Genomic DNA, 25,493 nt, shown 5'->3' on the forward strand with positions numbered 1-25,493 from the left:
CTCTTGCAAAGAGCCATGCATACTCTCTCTATTTTATTCCTTGGCAAGCTCGCTTCCAGCTCTCGACTTGGTCTCATCAAAGATATCACATCTACCCTAAAGAAGCATGTCCACTTTGGAAGGGGGCACCTGACAGACAACCCCAGGTCTCCTGGCCAAGCCCTACTGAAACCAGCCCCTCTTGCAAAGGAGCCATTCATGCTCTCTCTCTTTTATTCCTTGAAAAGCTTGCTTCCAACTCTTGACTCGATCTCATCATGGATATCACATCTACCCTAAAGAACCCTGTCCACTCAGGAAGGGGGCACCCGGCAGACAACCCCAGGTCTCCTGGCCAAGCCCCTCTTGCAAAGTGCCATTCATGCTCTCTTTATTTTATTCCTTGGCAAGCTTGCTTCCAACTCTTGACTTGATCTCATCAAAGATGTCACATCTACCCTAAAGAACTGTGTCCACTTTGGAAGGGGGCACCCGGCAGACAACCCCAGGTCTCCTGGCCAAGCCCTACTGAAACCAGCCCCTCTTGCAAAGAGCCATTTTTCCAACTCTTGACTTGGTTTAATCAAAGATGTCACATCTACCCAAAGAACCGTGTCCACTTTGGAAGGGGGCACCCGGCAGACAACCCCAGGTCTCCTGGCCAAGCCCTACTGAAACCAGCCCCTCTTGCAAAGGAGCCATTCATGCTCTCTCTCTTTTATTCCTTGAAAAGCTTGCTTCCAACTCTTGACTCGATCTCATCATGGATATCACATCTACCCAAAGAACCGTGTCCACTCAGGAAGGGGGCACCCGGCAGACAACCCCAGGTCTCCTGGCCAAGCCCCTCTTGCAAAGTGCCATTCATGCTCTCTTTATTTTATTCCTTGGCAAGCTTGCTTCCAACTCTTGACTTGATCTCATCAAAGATGTCACATCTACCCTAAAGAACTGTGTCCACTTTGGAAGGGGGCACCCGGCAGACAACCCCAGGTCTCCTGGACAAGCCCTACTGAAACCAGCCCCTCTTGCAAAGAGCCATTTTTCCAACTCTTGACTTGGTTTAATCAAAGATGTCACATCTACCCAAAGAACTGTGTCCACTTTGGAAGGGGCACCCGGCAGACAACCCCAGGTCTCCTGGCCAAGCCCCTCTTGCAAAGAGCCATGCATACTCTCTCTATTTTATTCCTTGGTGAGCTTGCTTCCAGCTCTCGACTTGATCTCATCAAAGATGTCACATCTACCCTAAAGAAGCATGTCCACTTTGGAAGGGGGCACCTGGCAGACAACCCCAGGTCTCCTGGACAAGCCCTACTGAAACCAGCCCCTCTTGCAAAGAGCCATTTTTCCAACTCTTGACTTGGTTTAATCAAAGATGTCACATCTACCCAAAGAACCGTGTCCACTTTGGAAGGGGGCACCCGGCAGACAACCCCAGGTCTCCTGGACAAGCCCTACTGAAACCAGCCCCTCTTGCAAAGAGCCATTTTTCCAACTCTTGACTTGGTTTAATCAAAGATATCACACCTACCCTAAAGAACCGTGTCCACTTTGAAAGTGGGTCCCCAGGAAGCAACCCCAGGTCTCCTGGCCAAGCCCCTCTTGCAAAGAGCCATGCATACTCTCTCTATTTTATTCCTTGGCGAGCTTGCTCCTAACTCTCGACTCGGTCTCATCAAAGACACCCCCTGCACCCACAGCCCCCCGCATTGCCGCGCCCCGCGTGGCACGGGGCAGGCTGCCAGGTAGGTGGCTGTGCTCCCCCCTCCCTAAGGCAGCAAAGAGTTAAGGCAGGAGGGAGGGGGCCTGGCGCATGGCGGCCGGGAGGAGCCGGAGCCGGAGCCGGAGCTGGAGCCGCATCAGCAGCAGGAGCGGCAGCGGCAGCGGCAGGAGCGCGGGGGCCGGCAGAGCCGGCGGCGGAGCGCGGCGCGCGCGGCCATGTGAGCCCGCAGCCCCCGGCCCAGCTCCGCCCGCAGCGCAGCGCAGCGCAGCCCCGGGAGGATGGTGCAGAAATCCCGCAACGGCGGCGTGTACCCGGGGCCGGCGGGCGAGAAGAAGCTCAAGGTGGGCTTCGTGGGGCTGGATCCCGGCGCGCCCGACTCCAGCCGGGATGGGGCGCTGCTGATCGCCGGCTCGGACAGCACCAAGCGGGGCAGCATCCTCAGCAAGCCGCGCTCGGGGGGCGCGGGCGCGGGGAAGCCCCCCAAGCGCAACGCCTTCTACCGCAAGCTCCAGAATTTCCTCTACAACGTGCTGGAGAGGCCGCGGGGCTGGGCGTTCATCTACCACGCATACGTGTGAGTGCCCCGGCCCGGCCGTGCCGCACTGCCCCGCACCGCGGGAGGGGAGGGGAGGGGAGGGGAGGGGTGCGGCAAGCCTCGCTCCTGCGCCCGCCGCGGACGGGTCCCCGAGCCGGCACAGCGAGACACAAAGGGCGCAGCCCCCGTAGCCTTCAAGCCAGGGGTGTGCGGCGTGCCCGGCTCCCCGCACACCCCCTGACTCTTTAAATGGGGTATGTGCACCTGGCTCCCCGCACACCCCCTGACTCTTTAAATGAGGGGTGTGCATCTGGCTCCCCGCACACCCCCTTACTCTTTAAATGGGGTATGTGCACCTGGCTCCCCGCACACCCCCTGACTCTTTAAATGAGGGGTGTGCATCTGGCTCCCCGCACACCCCCTTACTCTTTAAATGGGGTATGTGCACCTGGCTCCCCGCACACCCCCTGACTCTTTAAATGAGGGGTGTGCATCTGGCTCCCCGCACACCCCCTGACTCTTTAAATGAGGGGTGTGCATCTGGCTCCCCGCACACCCCCTGACTCTTTAAATGAGGGGTGTGCATCTGGCTCCCCACACACCCCCTGACTCTTTAAATGAGGGGTGTGCATCTGGCTCCCCGCACACCCCCTGACTCTTTAAGCAAGGGATGTGCACCTGGCTCCCCGCACACCCCCTTACTCTTTAAATGAGGGGTGTGCATCTGGCTCCCCGCAGACCCCCTTACTCTTTAAATGGGGTATGTGCACCTGGCTCCCCGCACACCCCCTTACTTTTTAAATGAGGGGTGTGCATCTGGCTCCCCGCACACCCCCTTACTCTTTAAATGAGGGGTGTGCATCTGGCTCCCCGCAGACCCCCTTACTCTTTAAATGGGGTATGTGCACCTGGCTCCCCGCACACCCCCTTACTTTTTAAATGAGGGGTGTGCATCTGGCTCCCCGCAGACCCCCTTACTCTTTAAATGAGGGGTGTGCATCTGGCTCCCCGCACACCCCCTTACTCTTTAAGCAAGGGATGTGCACCTGGCTCCCCGCAGACCCCCTTACTCTTTAAATGGGGTATGTGCACCTGGCTCCCCGCAGACCCCCTTACTCTTTAAATGAGGGGTGTGCATCTGGCTCCCCGCACACCCCCTTACTCTTTAAATGAGGGATGTGCACTTGGCTCCCCGCAGACCCCTTGATTCTTTAAAGGAGGCATGTGCACCTGGCTGCCAACAGACCCCCTTACTCTTTAAGCAAGGGATATGCACCTGGCACCCCTACATGGTTCCCATCAGACCCCTTTATTCTTTAAAGGGATGTGCAGCTGGCACCCCAACATGGCTACCTGCAGACCCCCTTACTCTTTAAGCGAGGGGTGTGCAGCTGGCACCCTGACGTGGCTACCCACAAACCCCTTTATTCTTTAAGCGAGGGGTGTGCACCTGGCTCCCTGCAGACCCCATTACTCTTTAAGCAAGGGGTGTGCAGCTGGCACCCTGCGAACCCCCTTATCCTTTGAGCCAGGGATGTGCATCTGGCACCCCGACATGGCTCCCCACAGACCCCTTTATTCTTTAAACGAGGGATGTGCAGCTGGCACGCCTACGTGGCTACCGGCAGACCCCCTTACTCTTTAAGCGTGGGATATGCACCTGGCTACTGGCAGACCCCCTTACTCTTTAAACAAGGGATATGCTGCTGGCTACCTGCAGACCCCCTTACTCTTTAAGCGAGGGATATGCACCTGGCACCCCTTGAGCAAGGACCTTCTGCCTCAGAGGTTTGCTGGCGCCCAGTTCCACTCCTTGTGGGGACGGGCAGTGCCAGGAGATGGGGGTCCGTGTACCCACAGGCCGCCTTATGTTTTAAGCAAGGGATATGCACGTGGCACCCCTTGAGCAAGGACCTTCTGCCTCGTAGGGTTTGCTGGCACCCAGTTTGACTCCCCTTGGGGACTCCTGCCAGCTACCCATACAACCCCCTTTCCCTCTGTGAGGCGCCCCTTCATGCCAGCTCAGGCGCTTGGGTTCCCACGTGGCGGCGGTCACTGTTGGTTAATATGGTTTTAATAGCGGTGTTGCAGCAGGAAGCCAGGGCATTGTCGGGAATGATGGGTGGGACCGGTCATCCAGGCCATTTTGTCGGTTGAGGCCTCTCAGAGAGTCCTTGCGGGTGGCCGGGGGACGGACCCATCCAGGCTGCCCCCCAGGGACATCGGTCATGCAGGAATGACACGGGGGCAAGAAGCAAGCAACCCAAGAGATGAAGGTGTCTCTGGTTGGTTTGGAGCTAGGATCTGTATTTCCCAATGGTCCAAGGTGCTGAGCATCTCCAGCTCCCTTTGGCTTCCTTTGCAGGGGCAAGTGCTCAGCAGCTTGGAAAATCAGGCCCGTGTTTTGTGAGCAAGTCCTGCAGATGTGCATCCAGGCTGGCCCTTGCATTTTACATACCCTTTGACCGTGGCAGGTGTTGCATACCCCATGGATCAAATATTATGGTGCATACATAGGGCGGATGCTGTATGGCATGCTATAGCATATTATTAATGGCATCCCTACAGGCTGAATCAGCGTGGCGGTTCTGACTCTAGAGGGGCAGGGGTCGGGGTGTGGAGTGGGAGGAAAGCAAGATGGCACATGGTAGCATAAACCTAGGCTTTGTGTTGGCTTTGATGGGCTTGTGTAGCACAAAGGGAGACAAAGCACTCTTACTGCCTGACCTGTGTGACTCACTGAGAGATTCATCCTGCATCAGGGCCCTCTCATAAACAAGGCCACGTAACGGCACTTACTGCCCACAAGAAAGACGTGGCATTGCCCCAGATTCATGCCAGTACCAATGGTGTCACCCCGCTCTGGGATGTACCTTCCGCTGGTGAAATCCCCACTCATGCAAAGGACCACATCTGCATGCCTTACACGGGGTTAAGTGATGCTGGGGCTTTGGACCTGGAGGTCTGAATTCCCCATCTCTGTGCATGACACCTATGAAAATAGAGGCATGTTTCCCACCCTGCTCTGACCCTTTCCCATTGCTTTCAGGAACATTTCCAGGCTGTTCCAAATCGAGAAGCAGCTGTAAAGTACCCCCCCCCCCCCCTTGCAATTTGACAGCAAACTGCTTCCTTTCTTCCCCTGCAAGCTGAGATCAAAGACATGCAGGGATTTACCATATTCAGGCAGGATTAGTAACCTACATGCCATGCAGCTTCAGAGCAAGAAACACTTGTCCTAGTTGGGACTCGAGTCCTTTGGATCATGGAGGCAGCAGATTTAGCTCTGGCAGGTTGTTTATTTCTTATCCAAAGAGACAGGAACATGGTAGACAGGCATGAACAAAAATTACCTGGGTTAAATTTCTGCACGCTCGGTGCCAAGTCTGTGCATCAGTTCACCTCCCTTTGGTTTTATGTAGATTGCTGTACTCTGTGGAGGGCCCCAGTCGAGTGGGCGCTGCATTGTGTCAGGTGTTGTCTATGCATGCAGCTCTCTTATACTGGAGAGATTTTAGTTCAAGTTGGTAAGAGAGACAAAGGATGAGAGGAGAAATAGAGGCACAGGGAAGTGAAGCAACTTGCCAGGGTGTCAGAGTAGATGACTGGCAGAGCGGGGAGCAGAACCCATGTCTCCTTACTCCCCCAAAAAGCCCTTTAACCACTAGGTAGTATCCTGAAGAGGACTTATACGATCAGTCCTTTTGCACAGGAGCAAATGTCATCCGTGCTGCATATATACAGTGCTTGCCCCTGTTCCCACCAGGGCGGTGAAGCTCTGGGGAGCTTTCCCGTGTCACGGTGCAGATGGCACGAGCTTCACATGCTGAAACAAAGGCAGGTGTGTTTGCTTCAGTGAGTAGACACTCCGGCAACATCTGCTCACATCTGAATGTCAAAACACACCTAATGGGCTCCCATAAACACCTGCCAAGGGAATGGATTCTCTTCCAGCCTAGGAAAATTTTGGGAAGAGGCAGCTGGATGCTAATGCAGAAGGACCCCTGTCAGATGCACCTCTTGCGCCGCGTGCATTTGCAGCTGACATCGCTCAGTGAAGTACGCTCCTGAACTTTAAAATCCATGTGCCGGCTCCATTCATTTCCACGCGCCTGTGTCAGTCAGGTGGTTTTATTTCTCTTTTACCCATTTTCTGCATTTCCTTGGCTCTCAGCTTGCAAGATGCACACATGGCATCCAGGCTAAAAATAGTTAATGCAGGAGTACGGGTGGATGGTTTAAAACTCTGGCAAATCAAAGCCACAGAAAAACAGTGGCTGAGCTGCTAGGCCCTATCTCGGCTCTCTTGGGTTCTGCCCCTCCTTGGCTGCAAAGGCTTTGTCAGGCAGAGAGCTTGGCCAAGAAGTGTTTTATCAGCCGGTGCTGACTCTGCCTATCATTACTGGACCAGGCTTTCTTTCAGCAAGGGAGGATGGGGTGCAGGAACCCAGAGCAAGATGCCAGGCTTCTCCCGCACTTGTGTGGTGATGTGATGCTGGTGAGCTCAGCTCCCCCGTGGTCCATCTTTGAGAGGTGCTCTGCGCAAGGGCAGTGTCTTCATCCCGGTGATCAGTGTTCACAGATGAGAGTCAGTCTGCTGCCGACATCCAAGGGAAATGGAGCCTGATGGCAAGGCGCCCGCTTCCCTCTCCCTCTACGCCCCAAACCTCTCGGTGCCAAAACGCTGCTCTGTGTCACTGTCTCATGAACACTCAACAGTCAAGCAACCGGTTCCTACTCATGCGCCAAACCTTTGATGCACAAGTGATTTTTCACATGCAAAGCTGCATCTGCATGAGTGGAGGTGGGTTCCAGACTCTATAAGGACGACCAGAGCCTTATACCGATGGTTTTCTTTGGGTTATCTCTCTCAGGCCCTCTTTGCACAGGTCCCGGATAACCAGAATGTGACGCAGTAATGCTCAAGTTTGAGGTGGACTTTGAAAAGTAGCTCTCCTTGAAGGACCAACTTCAGCGTTTGCTGAACTCCCTCTGTACCCCAAGAAACTTTTCACCCTAAGTGCTTTTCCAGTTTGCCTGTCGCACGTATTTGTTCACATTCCTCCATCCTGCTCGCTACATCTGCTTGTGGGATTTACTGTCTCATACAGCTGCATCTCATTCTCATTGGAAAGATCCTTGCCCGTTTTCCCAAGGCTTGAGGATGACCTTTCCCCACCCCCCACCCCCATCAAAGTGTCATTATTTGTTTAGTCCTCTATTAATGTGAGCAAAGCTCAGGTGATCGGTGCCCATTGCCCAACTCTGCTTGTGCTTTTCTAGCTTTGATTAGTGAGCCTTCTGTGGCTACTTCATTTTAACTACCTACTCTGTGCAAAGTTGAACACTTTACCTACAATAATACCCAATCTTTCCTATGACAATGCTAGTATTGGCTGCTGTAGCAGTTGGTAAAGCAGAACCCAAAAGTATAAATGGTTTTATTGAATTGCTGTGACCATCCGATACCAAGTGCTTTATTTTTTTTGCCTATGGTAGTGGAGAAGCTCTGGGCCCCTCCATAATTGGGAGCAGGGACTTGATTTTCAGCAGAGAGGACACCTAGCATCCAGGGATTTGCCTTCCCCATCCTGGGGACAAACTATCCAAATCAACCCGTCCGAATCCTTTAGCAACAGCAGCAAAACTCTCTGGAGATTTTGCCCGGAGCATGCTCCTGTCCAAGGATGCAGGGATCGAAAGAGACTTTCGCTGCCGCTGTTCCTCCTGGCTGCTGGGCTAGGATGGGGTACTAGGATAGGAAGCAGGGAGAGGGGCTCATCTGAGCCCTTGGTCCCAAAGGGATGAGAAGGAAACTGCTCGATTGAGAAGCAGATGGAATAAGAGTCAGGCTGGGGGTGGGGAGGAGAGCAGGGGAAGGAGTGGTCTGGCACAAGGAGCCTGGGGGACTGGGAGCTGCTGGGAAGTGTGCGATTGATACTGGGGGAGGTATAGGATATATGTCATCGGGTATAGGATATATGTCACCATGTCATGAAAGGCGTATCCCCAAAGTGCCGGGTGCACACAAAAGGGGACCCTTAAATCTAGCATTCCCTAACTTTGGGACACTTGACAACCTTACCAGGGGCATTTAGTGTTGTTAAAGGAACATGGGTCTTGTGTGGTGGGTATCCTAGCACAGAGCCTAGCAAACACATTAGGTAAGTGCATAGGATTCGATGATAAGGAAGGAATGATAGTCTCTTCCCTGCATCCCCAGTTCTCGTAGTGCTCTCTCAGATAGTCTCCATCCCATCCTTCTCACCCCTGACCCGGGTCGCCCCTCCATCACGCTGCTCCCTGACGGTAAAATCTTCTCTTCTCCATTGCAGCAGCTGCTGCCGCTGCTCCTCCCAGCACAGACCTCGGGCTGTGAGTGACAGCTTCTGGGGGAAGCATTAGCAACTGCCAGCAAGAAATACTCAGCACATCCCAGTGCTGGCAGCAGCTGCAGCAGTAAGCAGAGACAGGAGCGGGGATGGGGTGGGAAGGAGCCGTTTTCAGGATGGAGAGATGGATGGGCTGGAGATTGGGGAATAATCAGTGCATACATGGCCTCTCCAACCATCTGCTCTCATCCTGTCCCTTAGGAAAGGGGAGGTCAGTGTTACTCTTCGCAGACCTGTATCGCCTATAAGCTAGGACTGCTGGAGTCCGTGGAAATCCTCCCGCTGACTGCTTCGCACTTCAGATCCGCTCCATTGCCCCTAGATACACCCTTAATGCACATCTGGTGATGTGGAATCGAATGCAAAACCTGTCTTGGGTATCGGGTGGTCGGCTCCCATTCCTGCAGCTTTAGGAGACAAGCTCTCGTGCAGGGCCCGGCCGGGGACCAGGGCTCTGAGAGCTTTCTGCCGTACAAGCAGCATGATCCCTTCCTGCTTGGCAGCAGTGCAGTGTGTGGCACCGAGCCCTGTGCAGGGAGCAGCACACAGCCCACACGCCCTGTCAGTCCCGCTCCTGCCTGGGTTATTTCCCCTTTCACTCTAACGTCTGCCCCGTTGGCAGGGGGTGTTTGGGAAGGATGCAGAGGGATGCTTACAATGAGGGTTGCATTTGTCATGAGATCTGGTCCAGCACAGACCCACCTCAGCTGCACCCTTGGGGTGGCATATTGTCTTCAAGCTCCCACGGTCCCCAGGCTGCAAGGGCTACCCCACCACAGAGAGAAAATCTCCTTGGCATGGCTGTGGCACCTGATCAGCGGTCCCTTTGCACAGTCTCCCTCCATCGGTTCTGATGTAGCTTTGCTTTTGTGTTGGCACTGGAGCTGCTCAATGCCTGCAAAGCGGGCAGGGCTTCGTGGAGCTGTGTCTCAGTGCCCTGGCTTCATTGCCCATTTGTGCAATTAGGACTCAGTGGATGAAACTCAGTGGCTTGTGCTGGGCCCTGCACTAGTCTCTGTCCTTATGAGCACCATCAAAGCCTTCCCTTCTCCACCTCACCGTACCACACCGGATTATTCTTCCTCAGGTGCTGCTTTCTTACAGGAGATAAAAACCCTGAAGGATCCTATCCAAAGAATGGTCTAAAAGAAAGGCAGATGACAGCTGAGACAGGTCAGGAAACATCTTTGCAATACCAATTCCTCGACTATTCACAAGGGATGGGGAGGGAGGTGTCACGATTTTAAGGCACTGAATCATTGATGGAGCAAGCAGGATAGATAAACTCTTAGTCTTGCATGAGCCCATCTGAAGTGTCCAGGAAGCTCAAAACCATTTGTGCTATTGAGACTGTGGGTTCCTCTTTAGATTTTCATTTGGCAAAGACATGTCTGTAGCTATAGTAACTAAAGCAAAAGCTGGGCAAGTCCCTGGATGTTGCTGCAACCCAGTGCTCTGGTGCAAAGAGGGTGAAGTCGGTGTGGTTGGTTGCGAGTCTAATCCAGCTGGGTGTGAAGAACCCGCCGTTCCCATCGAGTCAACATGAGTTGAGGGCGCTCAGCGTGCAGCAGGATCTGACCCTGCATATTGCACTTGCGGCTCAGAATAGCTTCAGCCTCCAGTGAGGATGTGCACGTTATCCTGGTGGTCTTAATTGGGTCTCCTGAACTAGTGAGAGTGAAGCCAGGGTGAAAGGAGTTGCACTGGTGAGCTCCCTGCAGGGGGGTTGCAAAGAAGATGGAGCTGGGCTGTTCTCAGTGCAAGGAGCAATGGGCTCCAGTTGCACCAAGGGAAGCTACGTTAGATATTAGCAATGACTTTCTCAATAGGAGGGTAGTAAAACACTGCAACAGGCTCCCTAGAGAGGTGGTGGAAGCTCCATCCTTGGAAGTTTTTAAAGACCTGGCTAGACAAAGCCTTGGCTGGGATGATGTAGTGGGGGCTGGTCCTGCTTTGGACTAGATGCGACCTCCTGAGGTTCCTCCCAACCCTCATTTTCTGTGATTCTATTATTTTAAAATGCAGCTCGCACAGATGGCAGGCAGGAGTGGGGCGTGGGGGGCGAGCCTGCCAGCGCTCCTGCTCTACGTTGAGTGATTTAAAGGGGACGCTAACCAGATTCAGGGGAAGGACACGGCTGCACTGAGCCCCGTGGTGATGGTTTCAGGGAAGTCCTTACATGTGGGGTCTCTTCTCCCTCCGCAACACACAACGCAGAGGAAGAATCCTTTCCCCGGTCAAAAATGAATCCGCCGATATCATCAATTCACTGAACTTGCCGAGTGGCCTTAATACCCCACACTGTTGTACCAGCTCTGTCCTGGCCAGACTAAAAATACACCATCCTATCGTATAAGCATCAGGGGATGAGGGACATTTATTTTGAAGCACTAAAATAGTTCCTACTGCAAAGTGCTGTATCTTCTATCTCATAAAGGAGCTACTTGCAAGAGTAGAGTGGAGATTGCTCCATTATGACTATTGAAACTGTGGAGCAGCCAGTGCAGAGTTAAATTACCAATAAAGTCTTTTCTCACCTATCTCACACTCACACACACACTCTCCTATCTTTATATAGGCAAGGCCATTGCTTTGCTCTCTGAAGTTGGCTTTTTTTCCCCTTCAAACACTTTCCAGAAACTCTAAACAATAAAAAGCTTTACTAAGAAAAGTTCCTGATCAGCAGTTCTTGTGTAAAACTGCATACACCAGGTACCGCATACGTTCCAGCTGTCCTTTCAGCCGGAGCACAATGACAATAATAGCAGTGCCTCGTTCTTAGGTAGCATAAGTACATCTGTATTGTCACCCCGGTCCCTATGGGAGATTTTAAATGAAGCACAAAGCCCTTTGCATGGCTCTCTGGTGAGATCCAGGGGGAGTCGTAGCATCGAAAGCTCTGGACTGGGCATTACACATTTTAGACTGACGACAGGTCGTCCCACACGATCTTCTGGGGTGCAGCTTGTCGACCACCAAGCTGCGTCAGGGTGGAGCACACAGAGGGCAGGTCCGAACCCACTGTTGCATGTTCAAATCCTTTTCTTGAAGGCTCTCGTTCCAGATAGGCCCAGCCTTCTCGGAAGGATGTTTTTTTTCCTTTGCAATTAGCTGTAATTTTATTACCAGAGACCATTTGCTCAAAAAAGGCTGCTGTTTTGATGATTTAAAAAAGCAGACGAACACTCTTGGAGAGATGCTGCATTGTTTTGACTCACACAAGGTGTCAACAGATGCCCCAAAGCACAATCCAGATGTTTCCTGCTGTTGATCTTTCATCTTCAACCCTTGCGGCGCTGGTGGTTTTTGGATACCCAGCTAGTGAGCGTGGAGTAAGGTCCCAAATGGACCAGCAAAAGAAGGGGAACTGCAAGCATCCAACCACAGCGACAAGGTTTTGCCAAACCTACATTTTTCCCATCTCTGTATGCGGCTTGAAAACGCAACCGTTGTTCTGCATCCCCTAACGTTGAAGAAAAATGAGGTTGAGGGGCTGATCCTTCTCAGGTTTTGATTTTGCAACGCCTGAGCTTGACAGCCTCTGACTCTGTTCAGCCCCGTGAGTGCGGCGGTCTTTACAAAGGGAGCTTTATAGTAGACCTCGTACACAGAGTCCGGAAGGGGAGGAGGAAGCAATAACCCTCTTCACACAGATTCACAGGAGTTTAGGTCTAGAAGGGACCTCGTGAGCTCGTCAAGTCCAGCCCCCTGCTCTTGGGCAGGAAAGACTATTATTACTATTATTGTTATTACTGCTACCGCAGTCAGACTTAGAGATGCCTGTGGGAAATCAGTGTGCTAGTGTGCTTGTGCAGTCTTTGCTCCGAAGATCTTATTCTTTAACTGTGTTAGGAAAGGCAGGGGCTGGAGATGGACATCATCGCTCATGTTTCTATTTGGTATCATGAGCAATAGTCACAACCGGTCACTCTGGAGCCATTGCACTGGCTGCCTTAGAAGGACGATCTGTAAGGTCCCCGCCAGCCCCTAACAACTAGGAAATTATGAAGGGTCACAGATAGAAACTGTGGATTTGGCACCTGCTCTGTAGGTGTGGAGCTGCCATGAGTTGTAGTTCTCAACTTTGCTAACCAGTGGATCCCTAGGGGGCTGGTTTGCAAAGAAATGCTTGCTTTCCTGAAAGGTTTGGCTTATGGCCTTTCTTTATCCTAGCATTGGCAGCTGAGGACGGTGGCAGTGAAATACAGCTGAAACAGCCCAAGTCACTGCTTCACATTGCAATAGAGTCCAGTAGCAAGAAAGCAGATCGGAAATGCAGATTCGGCTGATCGACTGCCAGTCCCTGTAAAGCGATTATCATATGCCGGAAAAACACTACCATAAATACTGACATATAAGGTGACTCACATACACAGCAGCTTTCCCATCTCGCACATGGGGAATGAGCCAATCTCATAGCTCGTGTCTTCAGAGACACCTACCCAGGTCTTTATTGTGATGTCTGCTCAGCGCTGGAGAAGGGTAGGACGATAGGACGAGAATGCATAGCGTGGCAGGAAAATGCGGACAAGTCAAAGCAAAGGTTAATTAAACTGGATACTCAGAAAAAACACAATAAGGCATCTGCTACAGCTCCCGAGGGACGTAAAGCCCCCCATTGTACATCTATGCTGTAAGAGCCAGACCTGCCCTGCAGAGATTACACTATTAAACAGACAAGACAGATGAAAGACAGGAGAAAGGGATACAACAGACAGAAATCAGAGTGATGGCTGGCAAATGTCACCACTTTTTCCCATTTTGTTGGTTTATTCCTGGTTTTGTATGTGGTGTTTATGAATGACTGGGGCCGGCACAGGGTGAGGAGAAGGGTAGCGAGAGGAGAGACCATTCAGATTTTTGCAAAGTGGTCCGACGGTGCTGCCAGAGATCCCTGCTCAGGAGGAACGTCATGCAAAATATTCAGCTCTCTCTCATCCTCGGGGTTATTTTCTCTGTTTTACTCCAAAAAAAAATAAAAATGCAGCTTTACCCTGTCCTTTGTGCCAAGCATTGCTGATGCTGCATCTGCACGATGCCGGCTGGGTTCTCGACGAGGGGTTGGATTGCTTGCTACCTCCAAGACCTGTGCATATCAGCAAAACGGCTGGTTTCATCAGATCCCCTTTCGTTTGCCAATGGTGCTGTCCCTAAAAACACCCCGGCTTCACCTCTGGTGAGAACTACAAGTGCATTTCTTCTAAGATGTGCACACAAGGAGATGCGAGGTGACAGCGGCCCACCCGCCAGCCCGACCTGGCTATCTGTGGTGCAGCCTGCTGCCCGCTCACTTGCCTTCAAGAATTTCCTTCTCTGAAATCCAACCCTGAGGATCTGAGGCGACTTTAATTCCCACGAACTGAAGGTCTCGCATGTAAAACAACCACTTTTCATTAGAAAATAACTTGTGGGGGTGGCTGGTTTGCCCAAGGACCCTTTTGGGGAGACATCGTTAGCTGTGGTAGTCAAGTAAAAGGCAGGGCACCTTATAGACAAATCTTATGGAGCCTTTGATGACGTGTGATGCATCCCCTTCCCTTTCTCCGATCCCAATAATGAAGGAGCACGCTAGGTTTTGAGGTAGCAGCACCCATAGGGATTTCTTACGTGTGTACATCTCCAGACGGGTAATGCAAGTGGTTAATAATATCCAATAGCTATAAGCCCCCATGTTGGAAAATCCGGCTTCTGCAAACCTGATCCCAACTGTCTTTCCTGCCCAAGTGCAGGGGGCTGGACCCAATGATTTGTAAGGTGCCTTCCAGCCCTTAACAACTATGAAACGATGAAACCTTGAACCATTAAAAGTGCTCGCCCTTCGCTGGCCCTGTGTGTGTGTGTTTGCAGATTAATTGTGTGCTCTCACATCTTGAGCCTCAGCAAAACTCACATGGAGGACGGCAGGACAGCCTATTCCAAGGGACTCTCCGCTGACCTTCATTGGCAACCTATCACTGCAAAAATCTCAGTGCTTACATTGTGTGGCTCCCTGCAGCACCCTTCAAAGGAGCTTTGAAGGGTGCCACTGGTTGAGAGTTGCTGATCTAGCAAAGCCTTTAATGCCTGTAAGTAAATTGGCCCGTGGGAGTTTAGCTCTGTCCCTTTAAGCGTGCTCTGTAAGCAATCAAAAATCAGGGCAAGCAGAAGGTACCGTGATAGCATCAATAGACAACCCTAGATTGTAAATAGCTATAACCATGTCATCACAATATCTCGCATCTAAGCAGGGGAAAGACAGGAGAAATCTGATCGTCTGTTTAGGTTGCTTTTCTTTTTGCAGCTTAAACGGTGACCCTTGCTGAGGATGATGTACCTGCCTATTTACAGTCACATTTGCTTTCCGTTTCTCCGCGGCTGGAAGGTTTCCATTCTGAACACAGTTGTGTCCTTATTTAGTAGTATTTTTCACAGTGGCATGAGGTTTTCTAAACCACCAATATTTATATTTTGAGCCAAGGAGTTGACATTTTCTTCTTACGGCTCTTACGGTACATTTTGCTTCCCACGGTGCACAAATGGAGCACTTTAAATCACTGCTTATGCCGTTCTTGATTACCTTATTGTGTTAGATGTGCAGTAGGCTGGAGGTATTGCTCTCTCAGACGTTGTGCTTGTGATAGATGAACAACACCCTGAGCATTTTTCGCCTTCGTGCCAATGTGCCTCTGCGTAGCTCTGAGGACTCGAAGCGATCGCAGTTTTAGTTTGTGTCAGCCTTAGTAGTGCAAAGGGCCTTAGTGTAAGGAGTGTCAAACACCCAGCTCATATCTAGCCATTTTCATCAGTGGATCTCCAAGGATCTTATAGAAGAGATGGGCATCGTCATCCCTGTTTTACAGATGTGGAAACTGAGGACCAAGCTTACTGTGTACTGATGTCCGTCCAGCCCAGTGATGCCCTTGGCTGCAACAACAGACTGAGGCTGTGGGCAGTGGGTGGAAAGCATACTAGAGCAGTCCTCAGGCTTTTCTATGTAATGGCCAGGAAACAGGGCAGCTCCGATCCGCTTTTGTACCTCGGAGAAGTTATTAGTTATTTATTATTTGTGCTATCCCTAGATCCCTGTAACCCCGGCGGTCCCTCAGGCCCCCACCCCGGTAGGCATTGGCATCATACAAACACAGACCAACAAGACGGTCCCTGCCTCATTAGAGGTACCAGGCAAAACCCATCATGAAAGTCCCCTGGGACATCTCCCTTTACAGGGGAACAAATCTGGCTTGAGGCTGGTGTCCTGCTTTAGCCAGGGTTTCACTGTAATGGCTCGACCTCTACATTGCATGTTATTCATCAGGTCTTATTGTTTTATTTCTCCAGTTAGTTCGGGTCTGCGCCACTGCCTTTCTAGGGCTTGAAGATTTTGAAAAAGCAGATTATATTTAAGACCCAGGAAATCCCTTTGCATTAGTGTTCTAGCCCTGGTTAGCTATTGGTTTAAACTCCAGGGCTAGAAAAAGGAGAGAGCGCTTTTCCTGGCATCTTCTCATTCTGCAATCGGGGTCCAGCAGGACCCGAGGTGCGGCGCGCGAGTGAGGAAGGACGTGCAGCCTCTGAAGGCAGAACCTCGCCCTTTATTTGGCATATTTTCCCTCGGGTCCGTTGTTCCCATCCAGACTCTCCCAGTGGCTAGTGTCCAACCTGTTCCAAATCTGGGGGAGCAGGAAGCGGCCTTGCTCATGTATTGGCTCCTTAAATACCTTCGCATGGTCCAGCTGCAGTTAGCAAGCCCGTCTGTAAGGCACGGGTGATGGCAGAGAGCGTTCGTCCTGCTGCTGAGTTCACACCCAATTAGGCTTTTCGTTTCCAGCCAGCGGGAAAAGTTCTCATGTTGTTATATCTGGAAACAAAATTGCTGGTGCTTTGTGAGGGCGGCACAGCCGAAGCCCTCGGGGCTGATGCATTCAATGCGTTTCCAGTGGAAACCAAACTTTGTTCACGTGCTTTGGGCTTTGAGGATTGAGACGCCCAAATTCAAAGCATCCAACCTGTTTTTCTGCTCCTGTCCAGTATCTGATATTAGGAAATGCTGCAGAAATCGTATCTCTGTCGGTGTGCAATGTAGCCAGGTTATGGTTCCTGTGGCTTTTGGATGCGTATCGTCGTAGTCACTGCCTCTCTTAGGAGAGTATGAATTACAAGGGAGATGGGTCATCATATAAAAATATCAATAGATCGAATTTCCCTTGCTCCTGGCCCTTCACCTCTCAGCCAGGACCTCACATTCAGCTTTTCTTCTTGACGCTGAATTTTCTTGGCTTCTCTCTTCTGCAATAAATAGCAAAGGTGGCAAGTGGTGGTGCGCTGAAATAAATGGCACCTTAGCGCTCTGAATCAGGAGGTGGTGTGAGATGCAGCCTGGGATACACGTGATTTAAATGGACAGTGATACTGGGGCCTGATCATTGCAAAAGCTGGGGGCAGGTTGCTAGCCCTGCGTAGAACGCAGCAGGGGTCGGGACTGGGCTGTGCTGCTTTGCAGCAAAATCTGCGGGAGGAAGTAAAGAGGGAAGAAACCTCGAGGCGATTCCTTTTCTGAGCCCTCAGTTGTTGCAGCAAAGGGGAGTGGGGTTGTTTCCCCCGGGACAGAGCTACCCCTATTCCTCGAGGATCCCTGGAGGTTTCTCTACAGGGCAAGTTGGCCTCCACAATGATTGCATACATCAGGTGCCTCCATCTCCGGCTGCTTTCAATTCGGCCGTGTTACCAGAAACTCCCCAAGCTGCGTGACCACCTGGGTCAAGGAGGTGCACCATGCCTCCCTCCACCCCTGCTCCGTGTCTACAATCCCAGACCCATGCGGGATAGCTCCACGTGGTCCAGAAAGGCGAGTCTGTGCTTGGCTGTTTCAAGATGTCCTGTCCCCTCCTCTTTGCCCGTCGGGGGGAAATTGGTACCCAAATGGTCCCTGTCTGCACAGGATGTGATCTCAATCATTCCCCAAGGACTTCATGGGGTTGCTGTAGCTTGACATCAACCCTAACCATTGCAGAACGGCTTTCCCTCTCCTTGCTGGGGAGGTTTCACTGTCTGGATGTGATCTGAGGTTATGCACCCCCTCTCCAGGTTATGCCCCCACCCCAGCTTCTTTTTTAGGAGAGTGGGTTCATATTGCTGTGAAAGGGCTGGCAGGGAGGTAACAAATTAACACACCACCGAAAAACACTGACACCGTGGTTTTTTTAGCTGTGAGGTGCTAAGTCATGAAAATGCAACCTGATGGGGAAAAATAGCCCTCTTTATCTCTGTGCTGAGCGTTACAGTTCACGGCTGCTTTGCAAAGAAGTCATCCCGGCCCCGCTCCCTCAGCCAGGAATGGAAACAAGGAGCCAGTTAATGTAATAAAAAGCCACCTGCAAAGTGCTCTAGGGGTTGAAACTGTCTTTAGGTTGCTGGGAGGAGCTGGAACAGAGGCCTTGGAGGTTGCAATGAAGACAGCACGGCATATCGGATGTGTTGGTTTGTTGGCACGATGGAGCATGGCAGGCAGGTGCTTTGCATGTGGTTTCCATGGGAGAAATGAATCCTTGGCTTAGTTATTCATGCAGAGTAGTCATACAACAGCTCAAAGTCATAGATTCATAGATTGTAAGGCTGGAAGGGCCCTCAGAAGATCATCGGGTCCGGCCCCCTGCACCAGGCAGGAAAAATAGTCCATTAGTCTGACACTGAAAGCACTTATTTTGATGCGTGAGTGTGGGTGGCATTGGGCCCAGTGTTTTCAGCAGAGCTTTGGGACGATACCCCTCCTAACTCAGCTTCACCCATAACATCTTACACTTTACTCATGGCTGTGGAAGAGGAAGGATCCCAGTAAGAGCACATTGTTGGGGCAATGGAAAGCAGACAGAGTTTGACATCTCTGAGACATTGAGCCAGTGCTTTCCTAAGGAGCCCAGGGTCACCAAGGTGGGAGGCTCAGCTTCACAAGGGAGAAGGGATCCAGGTTGAGCTAATGGATCTCGGCTGTGAGCTCCTGGGTCTTGAGCCTGGGCCTGAGATGGTTTTACATCATCTGTGCGTGGAAAGTTTGCAGTTGAGTTTTTGTCCTTGGGGAGCTCCCTGGTTTAGATACACACGCCTGAGTCTTCAACTGCATTTCCATGGTTTTACAAATACAGGTGTTTGGTTTGATGCGGATGATGCGGGTCCATTCCCCTGATTCATAGATTCATGGATGTTAGGGTCGGAAGGGACCTCAATAGATCACCGAGTCCGACCCCCTGCATAAGCAGGAAAGAGTGCTGGGTCTAGATGACCCCAGCTAGATACTCATCTAACCTCCTCTTGAAGACCCCCAGGGTAGGGGAGAGCACCACCTCCCTTGGGAGCCCGTTCCAGACCTTGGCCACTCGAACTGTGAAGAAGTTCTTCCTAATGTCCAGTCTAAATCTGCTCTCTGCTAGCTTGTGGCCATTGTTTCTTGTAACCCCCGGGGGCGCCTTGGTGAATAAAACCTCACCAATTCCCTTCTGTGCCCCCGTGATGAACTTATAGGCAGCCACAAGGTCGCCTCTCAACCTTCTCTTGCGGAGGCTGAAAAGATCCAGTTTCTCTAGTCTCTCCTCGTACGGCTTGGTCTACTTAACCATATGAGTTGCCCTTCTCTGGACCCTCTCCAGGTTATCCACATCCCTCTTGAAGTGCAGCACCCAGAATTGCACACAGTACTCCAACTGCGGTCTGACCAGCGCCCGATAGAGGGGAAGTATCACCTCCTTGGACCTATTCGTCATGCATCTGCTGATGCACGATAAAGTGCCATTGGCTTTTCTGATGGCTTCGTCACACTGTCAACTCATGTTCATCTTGGAGTCCACTAGGACTCCAAGATCCCTTTCCACCTCTGTGCCACCCAGCAGGTCATTCCCTAGGCTGTAGGTGTGCTGGACATTTTTCCTCCCTAGGTGCAGCACTTTGCATTTCTCCTTGTTGAACTGCATCCTGTTGTTTTCTGCCCACTTGTCCAACCTGTCCAGGTCTGCCTGCAGCTGTTCCCTGCCCTCCGGCGTGTCCACTTCTCCTCATAGCTTTGTGTCATCTGCAAACTTGGACAGAGTACTTTTGACTCCCTCCTCCAAGTCACTGATGAAGACGTTAAAGAGTATCGGTCCAAGGACCGAGCCCTGCGGGACCCCACTGCCCACACCCTTCCAGGTCGAGACCGACCCATTCACCACAACTCTCTGGGTGCGACCCTCTAGCCAATTCGCCACCCACCGGACTGTGCAGTCATCCACATCACAGCCTCTTAGCTTGTTCACCAGTATGGGGTGGGATACCGTATCGAAGGCCTTCCTGAAGTCTAAGTATACGACATCCACCCCTCCTCCTGTGTCCAGGCGTTTCTTAACCTGGTCAAAAAGAGACTAGATTGGTCAGGCATGATCTGCCTGCCACGAACCTGCTTCCGTTTCGGCTAAAAAATATAAGGAGCATCTCTCCAATAGTTTCACACACCTGCTGCTCCCAGCACAGGCCATAGATACCTCCCTAAGGGCTGTTCTTGTCACCCGTCGAGAAAGCCGCCAGATCCATCCCTGCTCTGGGGCGACAGGGAAAGTCACTTCTTATTGCAGAGCTGCAGCAGCAGCTTCATATCACTGGTCTCACGAGAGAGAGTTTGGTTTTAGTCATCACAGTGCGTGAGGCTATGCTGCCTTACATATTACAACCAATGTAGGACTCTGTCAGTCTTGCATACTTATATAGCTCCTATGATTTGAGCACCTCTAAATCCTTTATATATTTGTTCCCAGCCCCTGGGTGGTAATTACCCCACTCTTCCAAATAGGGGATGTAGCATTCATCATCTGAATATCTCACAGTAGTGGAGCAAACTCCGGGAAGTTTCCAGCTTCTTGTTTTTCACCTCGAACAGACCCCTTCTCCCTTCCCCTGTTAAATCTCAGGGCTGCGAGAGGTAAGGACACGGTTATGGATGTCGAAGGCTGTCAGGTGCTTCCTCCAGCTTTAAAGTGCACCTTGCTGAGAGAGCATCTTGACTCTGAGCAGCTCATCGTGCTTTAATCACCAAGCCTTTCCCCACTCAGGAAGGAGCAAGAATTTGGGCAGAAATCTGGCAGATGCTGTGCTGAAACCAGTACATTTAAGAGACATTGCACTAGATTTTTCCAGACGCTCCAGGGCTGTGAGGATCAGTGCTTTGGTGCGAACTCCTGTGTCATTTTATTCAGAGAAATGGGTGGGGTTTGGGGTTTTTTTTGTTTGCAAGCTCTTTGCAGAGTGAATCCGGTTTGCTCAGATTTATTCTCCGCTAGCACCGCACAGCTACCAGCAGGAGCAGAGATGGGCACAAATCTGCTCATGCACCAGGGGTGCTGGTGCTGGTCCCCCTGCATCAAGAAGGACAAGACATGCTATAAAACACCCTGGGAAGATGAATTAATCTAATGAAGCCCCATTCGCTCTCCAAATTAAGAGAGGCCTGTGGGTTATCACTAAGCCTCTATGTGATTTAAGCATGAAACGGCAGCTGGAGCAGAGCCTACCACTGCAGTGCATTAGCTGATACCACATCATATGGCCAGCCCACCCCTTCCATATGTGGAGCCGAGTGCCGTGGCGGGGAGACGCAGGGACGTGAGTCAGCACAAAGCAGGTCCGGGAGAAGCCGAGTCAGCTTGACCCTGACGGGCTGGCTCCATCATTTTTCATTTGCTGAAAGCATTGCAGAAATTAAGTGAAGTTTAATTGAAGCTGGGTTTTGTTTTTTGGTGTTTTTTTTTCCCCTGCTCTTTGCTGTTTCCAGGCAGGCATGGGGAGGAAATGGGTCTAACGTAACGTGATATAGAAGAAACTAAAAACACTACAGCCCTCTCATGAATGGGATGGAAGCCAAATCGATCACTCCTGGGATTGCGGGATAAATGACCCCTGCATGGCTGGGAGACGCAGCGTGGGCAGGGATTATGAAGCTAGTCTGCCGAGTGGCGGCAGGCTGGTCGTTTCATAGTTCAAACCACTGCACAGCTGTGTCCAGTTGCTGTCCTCGGTGTATAGAGCACCTAGAGATGCATAGCAAGGATCAAAGGGCACCTGGAGAGTAGACGGTGGGAAGGAACAGGAGAGCAAAAGATTGTGAAGTAGCTGTTTAAGACCTGGTGATGTAATTCCCAGGCAGCCTGAGCCTACCTAGGAGTTGGCTGATAAGTTGCCAAGGAGATTTCCCTGCCTTGCTGCATAATAAAGGTGACCCCGGCCTGGATAGGAGCAAAGCAAAGGGCTGTGCTGCAAGTCCTGGAGTGTGCCTTGTATCTTCTGTATCTGGGGTAAGCGCAGCGTGCCAAGGAGGCAGCACAAAGGCAGAAAATGTGACCCGGTGCCCTGCAATCCCAGAGAAAGCAGCATGCATCGGATGCTACTGGGGTTCAGATGCCAGCGTCTGACACGGGCATGGGTCGCTGTCACACGTCGGTGGGTAACTGGTGCCTCCTCCTCTCGGACACCTATGCGCTTAGCCAGGCAGATGCGGGCGCTAGCTTGCGGTTCCTGTTGGCGGTCTGCGGCATCTGGGAATGCACAGACTCTCCTCGCTGCAAGACGAGAGCAGGTGCTGATGGATTTTGCCTCACCCACATCTCTGCATGGCAGGGAAGGATTTTTAGGCCTTGTTTAAGTCGGGATGAGGCAAAGAGGAACGAGGTTGCTCGGGAAGTGATGGTAGCATCACTTGGTTTCCCCCAAGTCTTATGCCATAATTGCTAGACCATCCCTCCTAGCATACTAGCAAATACCACGTGGTATTAGCAGAGACTAGCATACTAGCAAATACCATACTAGCAAATACTAACCTCTGCTCCAACAAGAGCACTCTCCAGAACATGCCACCAGCCCTTCCAAGACCTTTCGTTATTGAATAGCAATAGTAGCAGAGATTGGAGGAGTTTGCAGCAGCAGTGAGGCCGTTACAAGACAGCTAATTGTCAGCACAGCACGTATCCCATTTCCCTGCCTAAGCAGTCCGTGACCACGCGCAGATACAAACAGCTTGATCTACCTCTGGGATCTACAGGAAGTAGAGCTCTTTGTTGTGTTGTTTTTTTATCTGGATGGATTGACATTGGAGGTAAATGCACAGAGAGATTTTGGAGGCCTGTATAAAGAGGAGGCTTTCCAGGTGGGTAAAATCTGGTGGAATAATTGACTTGCCTGTTCACTTTACCATAAGGCTCATCCGTTCTCGGTCGCAATGGAGAAGCCATCCCTGCAGTATCGCTTCCTCAGCCTGGTGTAGGGTATTTATACCCAAAAGCTTGCAAAGAAGAATTTTCCCAACTAATTGAGTTGGTCTAATAAAAGAGATCAGATTCACCTGAAGAGCCTTGTCTGCCCGTGTCCTTAGACCAACACGGCTGCAACCTATATCCCTGCAGTATCGAACCTTGCATTCACGGCTGCACTGTGCTGCACCTGATTTATAATCCTTTAAATCCCCAGAATATAAATATGAGGCCAGGGTTGGTTCATTGAAGCCACAGCCAGGCAGCATATTCCCGTGGGCCACCAACGTGGCATTTTAGCAGTGTCTATAGAGTCAGCCTTGATGGGTTTTGTAATGGAAGGTGCCCAAACCTGGAGCTCAAAAAGCAGATCTCCTTGGCAACCATTGCTATGTGAAACACTCTGAATTGGAATTCGTTATCATAATTAGGCTGGAGAGCGTTTGATGTTGTAAATTCTGAGATGCCAGATTTACCGAGCTAAGTAGCCATCATTGTGCTCTGGGAGCGCCCGGTGCCCAATGTCTCCTGTTACTGATGGCCATTGCCTGTCTCGTTCTGCACGAAGCATCAGCAGCAAGGCAGACGAGACAGTTTTTCGGGGGAAAGGCATAGGCAGGGAGAGTAGCTTAGCTCAGTTTGTATCTCTGGCATTTTGTTCTCCTGCGTACAGACAGCAAAGCTCGGGCATGAAGTTTGAAGTGGCTGGAAGAGACCGACAGCAATAAAATACGAATAAAAGGGGCTCTGGGCACAGCTGGAGGCGAGGGCTGGATAAGTAGTCAACCCGATTGATTTGCAAATACATCGATGAATAAAAATGTCGAGTGGAGCTTGCCCCGATTCTTGGGGTCGTATTTTTATTCATCATTTCTGAGAAGTCAGGCGGCAGCTGTGCATTTGCAACAGATCATGGATTTTAACAGCAACAAGCTGGGGCAGAAACGCATCATTAACTCTCCCGTTTAAAACATTTAATTTGTCCAGTCAAGTGGCATAAACCAGAGCACGCAACCACCGTGCCCAGCCGCCGGGCATAACCCATGCTCAGAGTACTAGTAGTTTGCAAACCTGGAAATGCCCACAGTCCAGACACATCTTTCACGTACCGGTCAGGTGGGCAGGAGAATCGATGGCCAGTTTGAAAAGGCTCACACCTTTGTGCCGAGCAAGCAGTCACCCACAGCTCATCAGATGGGCCCGACACCTAAGCTAAGCTCAGATCCTGCTGGATGGGCGGAAAGGTTTTTCCTCAAGCCTGAAAATATTTCCATATCAACAAAGCATCTTGCCCATGTCGGACATGCTACCTGTATATCTTGCTTTATGAGCGTATAACAAGTAGCGAGGGCATCTTTTCTCGTTGGTTGTATGTCTGACCGAGTGCCAAATGCCTTCCAGGAGTGGAACAGGGGGAGGATTATAACAAGAAGTTGCGTCTTAGCCATGAGAGTTGTGTTCATCTCACAAAGGAGTCCCTGGATTGACTTTGAAGCGTGTTGTCACATGGGACTGTTAAAATACATGCTTATACAGGGCTTGCAGGTATGTCCTTGAGGTATGTCTGTGCTCGGTGGAGCTAAAGGGGGCAGAAGTAGGGCACAGGGGGCATCCCCGTGCAGCCAAGAGCAGCTGCAAGCCAACACAAAGACAAGGGGCTGGACCAGATGATCTGTAAGGTCCCTTCCAGCCCCTAACAACTATGAAACTATGAAATCTTAGCCCCTAGGTTGGGCAGGGGAGAGTCCTTGCCCCCATGAGGCTGCCTCCTCTATACTTGGGAGCAGGACTGGGAGCACAGAGGAGGGCTTTGCCGCAGCCCTATACAGAGCCAAGGAGCATCAGAAATAGGCACTGGGAAGCTACCGAGCAGGCTAGCTCCCTGACCCGATCCCCTTTCACAAGCTGGAGAGATCCTAGAGGAAGAAAAGAAATAGTCAGGAACACGACCTTGTTGGTGATCTGCTTGTCTCCTTATCCGAGTCCTTTCCAATGGTTTTGCCACCTGGGACATTCTGGTTTATTGTCATGTTTTCTGGCACGCTGCTCAGAGCGGAGGACTCTTGTTCACACTGCGACGGAGGCTGGTTTTCTGAGGAACGGGTGCATGCAAGCGTGGGAGTGAAACGCTTGCCAGGAGCCAGGGCCTCAGTGAAAAAGTGGGAAAAAGTGTTCTCTGCATTGTAGGGATTTGGGGGAGCTGCTCCCTTCCCATCTATGTCCCAAGAGGGGGCTTGAAGGGAGCCAGGATGATGGCAATGCACTCTGTTTTCTTGCCAGAATGCTTCACCCTCGTGATGATGAGGATGCCAGTACAATTAGGGTCATCCAACCATATTTCAACTTAGCAGGCCCTCAACCATTGCAGTGGCAGGGCAATGATGATGTCCCTTGTATCGCTATGTCTTCACCTGCATGCCATGTCTTTACCATATCATCAGGTCCAGCCCCTTGTCTTTGTGTTGGCTTGCCCCTGCTCTTGGCTCCACGGGAATGTATCACCACGTCTTTACCTGCATTGGGCTGTGCACAGGATGGGTTGGTGCAGGCAGCCCTGTGGACCCTTTTAGACCAACGGGTGCCTGTGAGCACAGGGGCTAGAGTGGCTCAGGAGGCCTCTT

At 51.4% G+C, this 25,493-nt stretch overlaps 1 protein-coding gene across 2 annotated transcripts in view; it reads left to right on the forward strand.

Annotated features, from left to right (window-relative positions):
- The first annotated feature begins 1,928 nt into the window (after window positions 1-1,928).
- Window positions 1,929-25,493, forward strand: part of KCNQ2 (potassium voltage-gated channel subfamily Q member 2) — a 107,202-nt gene continuing 83,637 nt past the window's right edge. For both annotated transcript variants that reach the window (XM_059713193.1, XM_059713194.1), the window contains exon 1: window positions 1,929-2,279. In XM_059713193.1, the coding sequence (XP_059569176.1) occupies window positions 1,984-2,279 (296 nt within the window). In that variant the 5' untranslated portion in view covers window positions 1,929-1,983. The remainder of the gene's footprint in view (window positions 2,280-25,493) is intronic.

Source organism: Alligator mississippiensis, chromosome 9 (assembly GCF_030867095.1).
Source record: "Alligator mississippiensis isolate rAllMis1 chromosome 9, rAllMis1, whole genome shotgun sequence".
NCBI classification, from domain to species: Eukaryota; Metazoa; Chordata; order Crocodylia; family Alligatoridae; genus Alligator; species Alligator mississippiensis.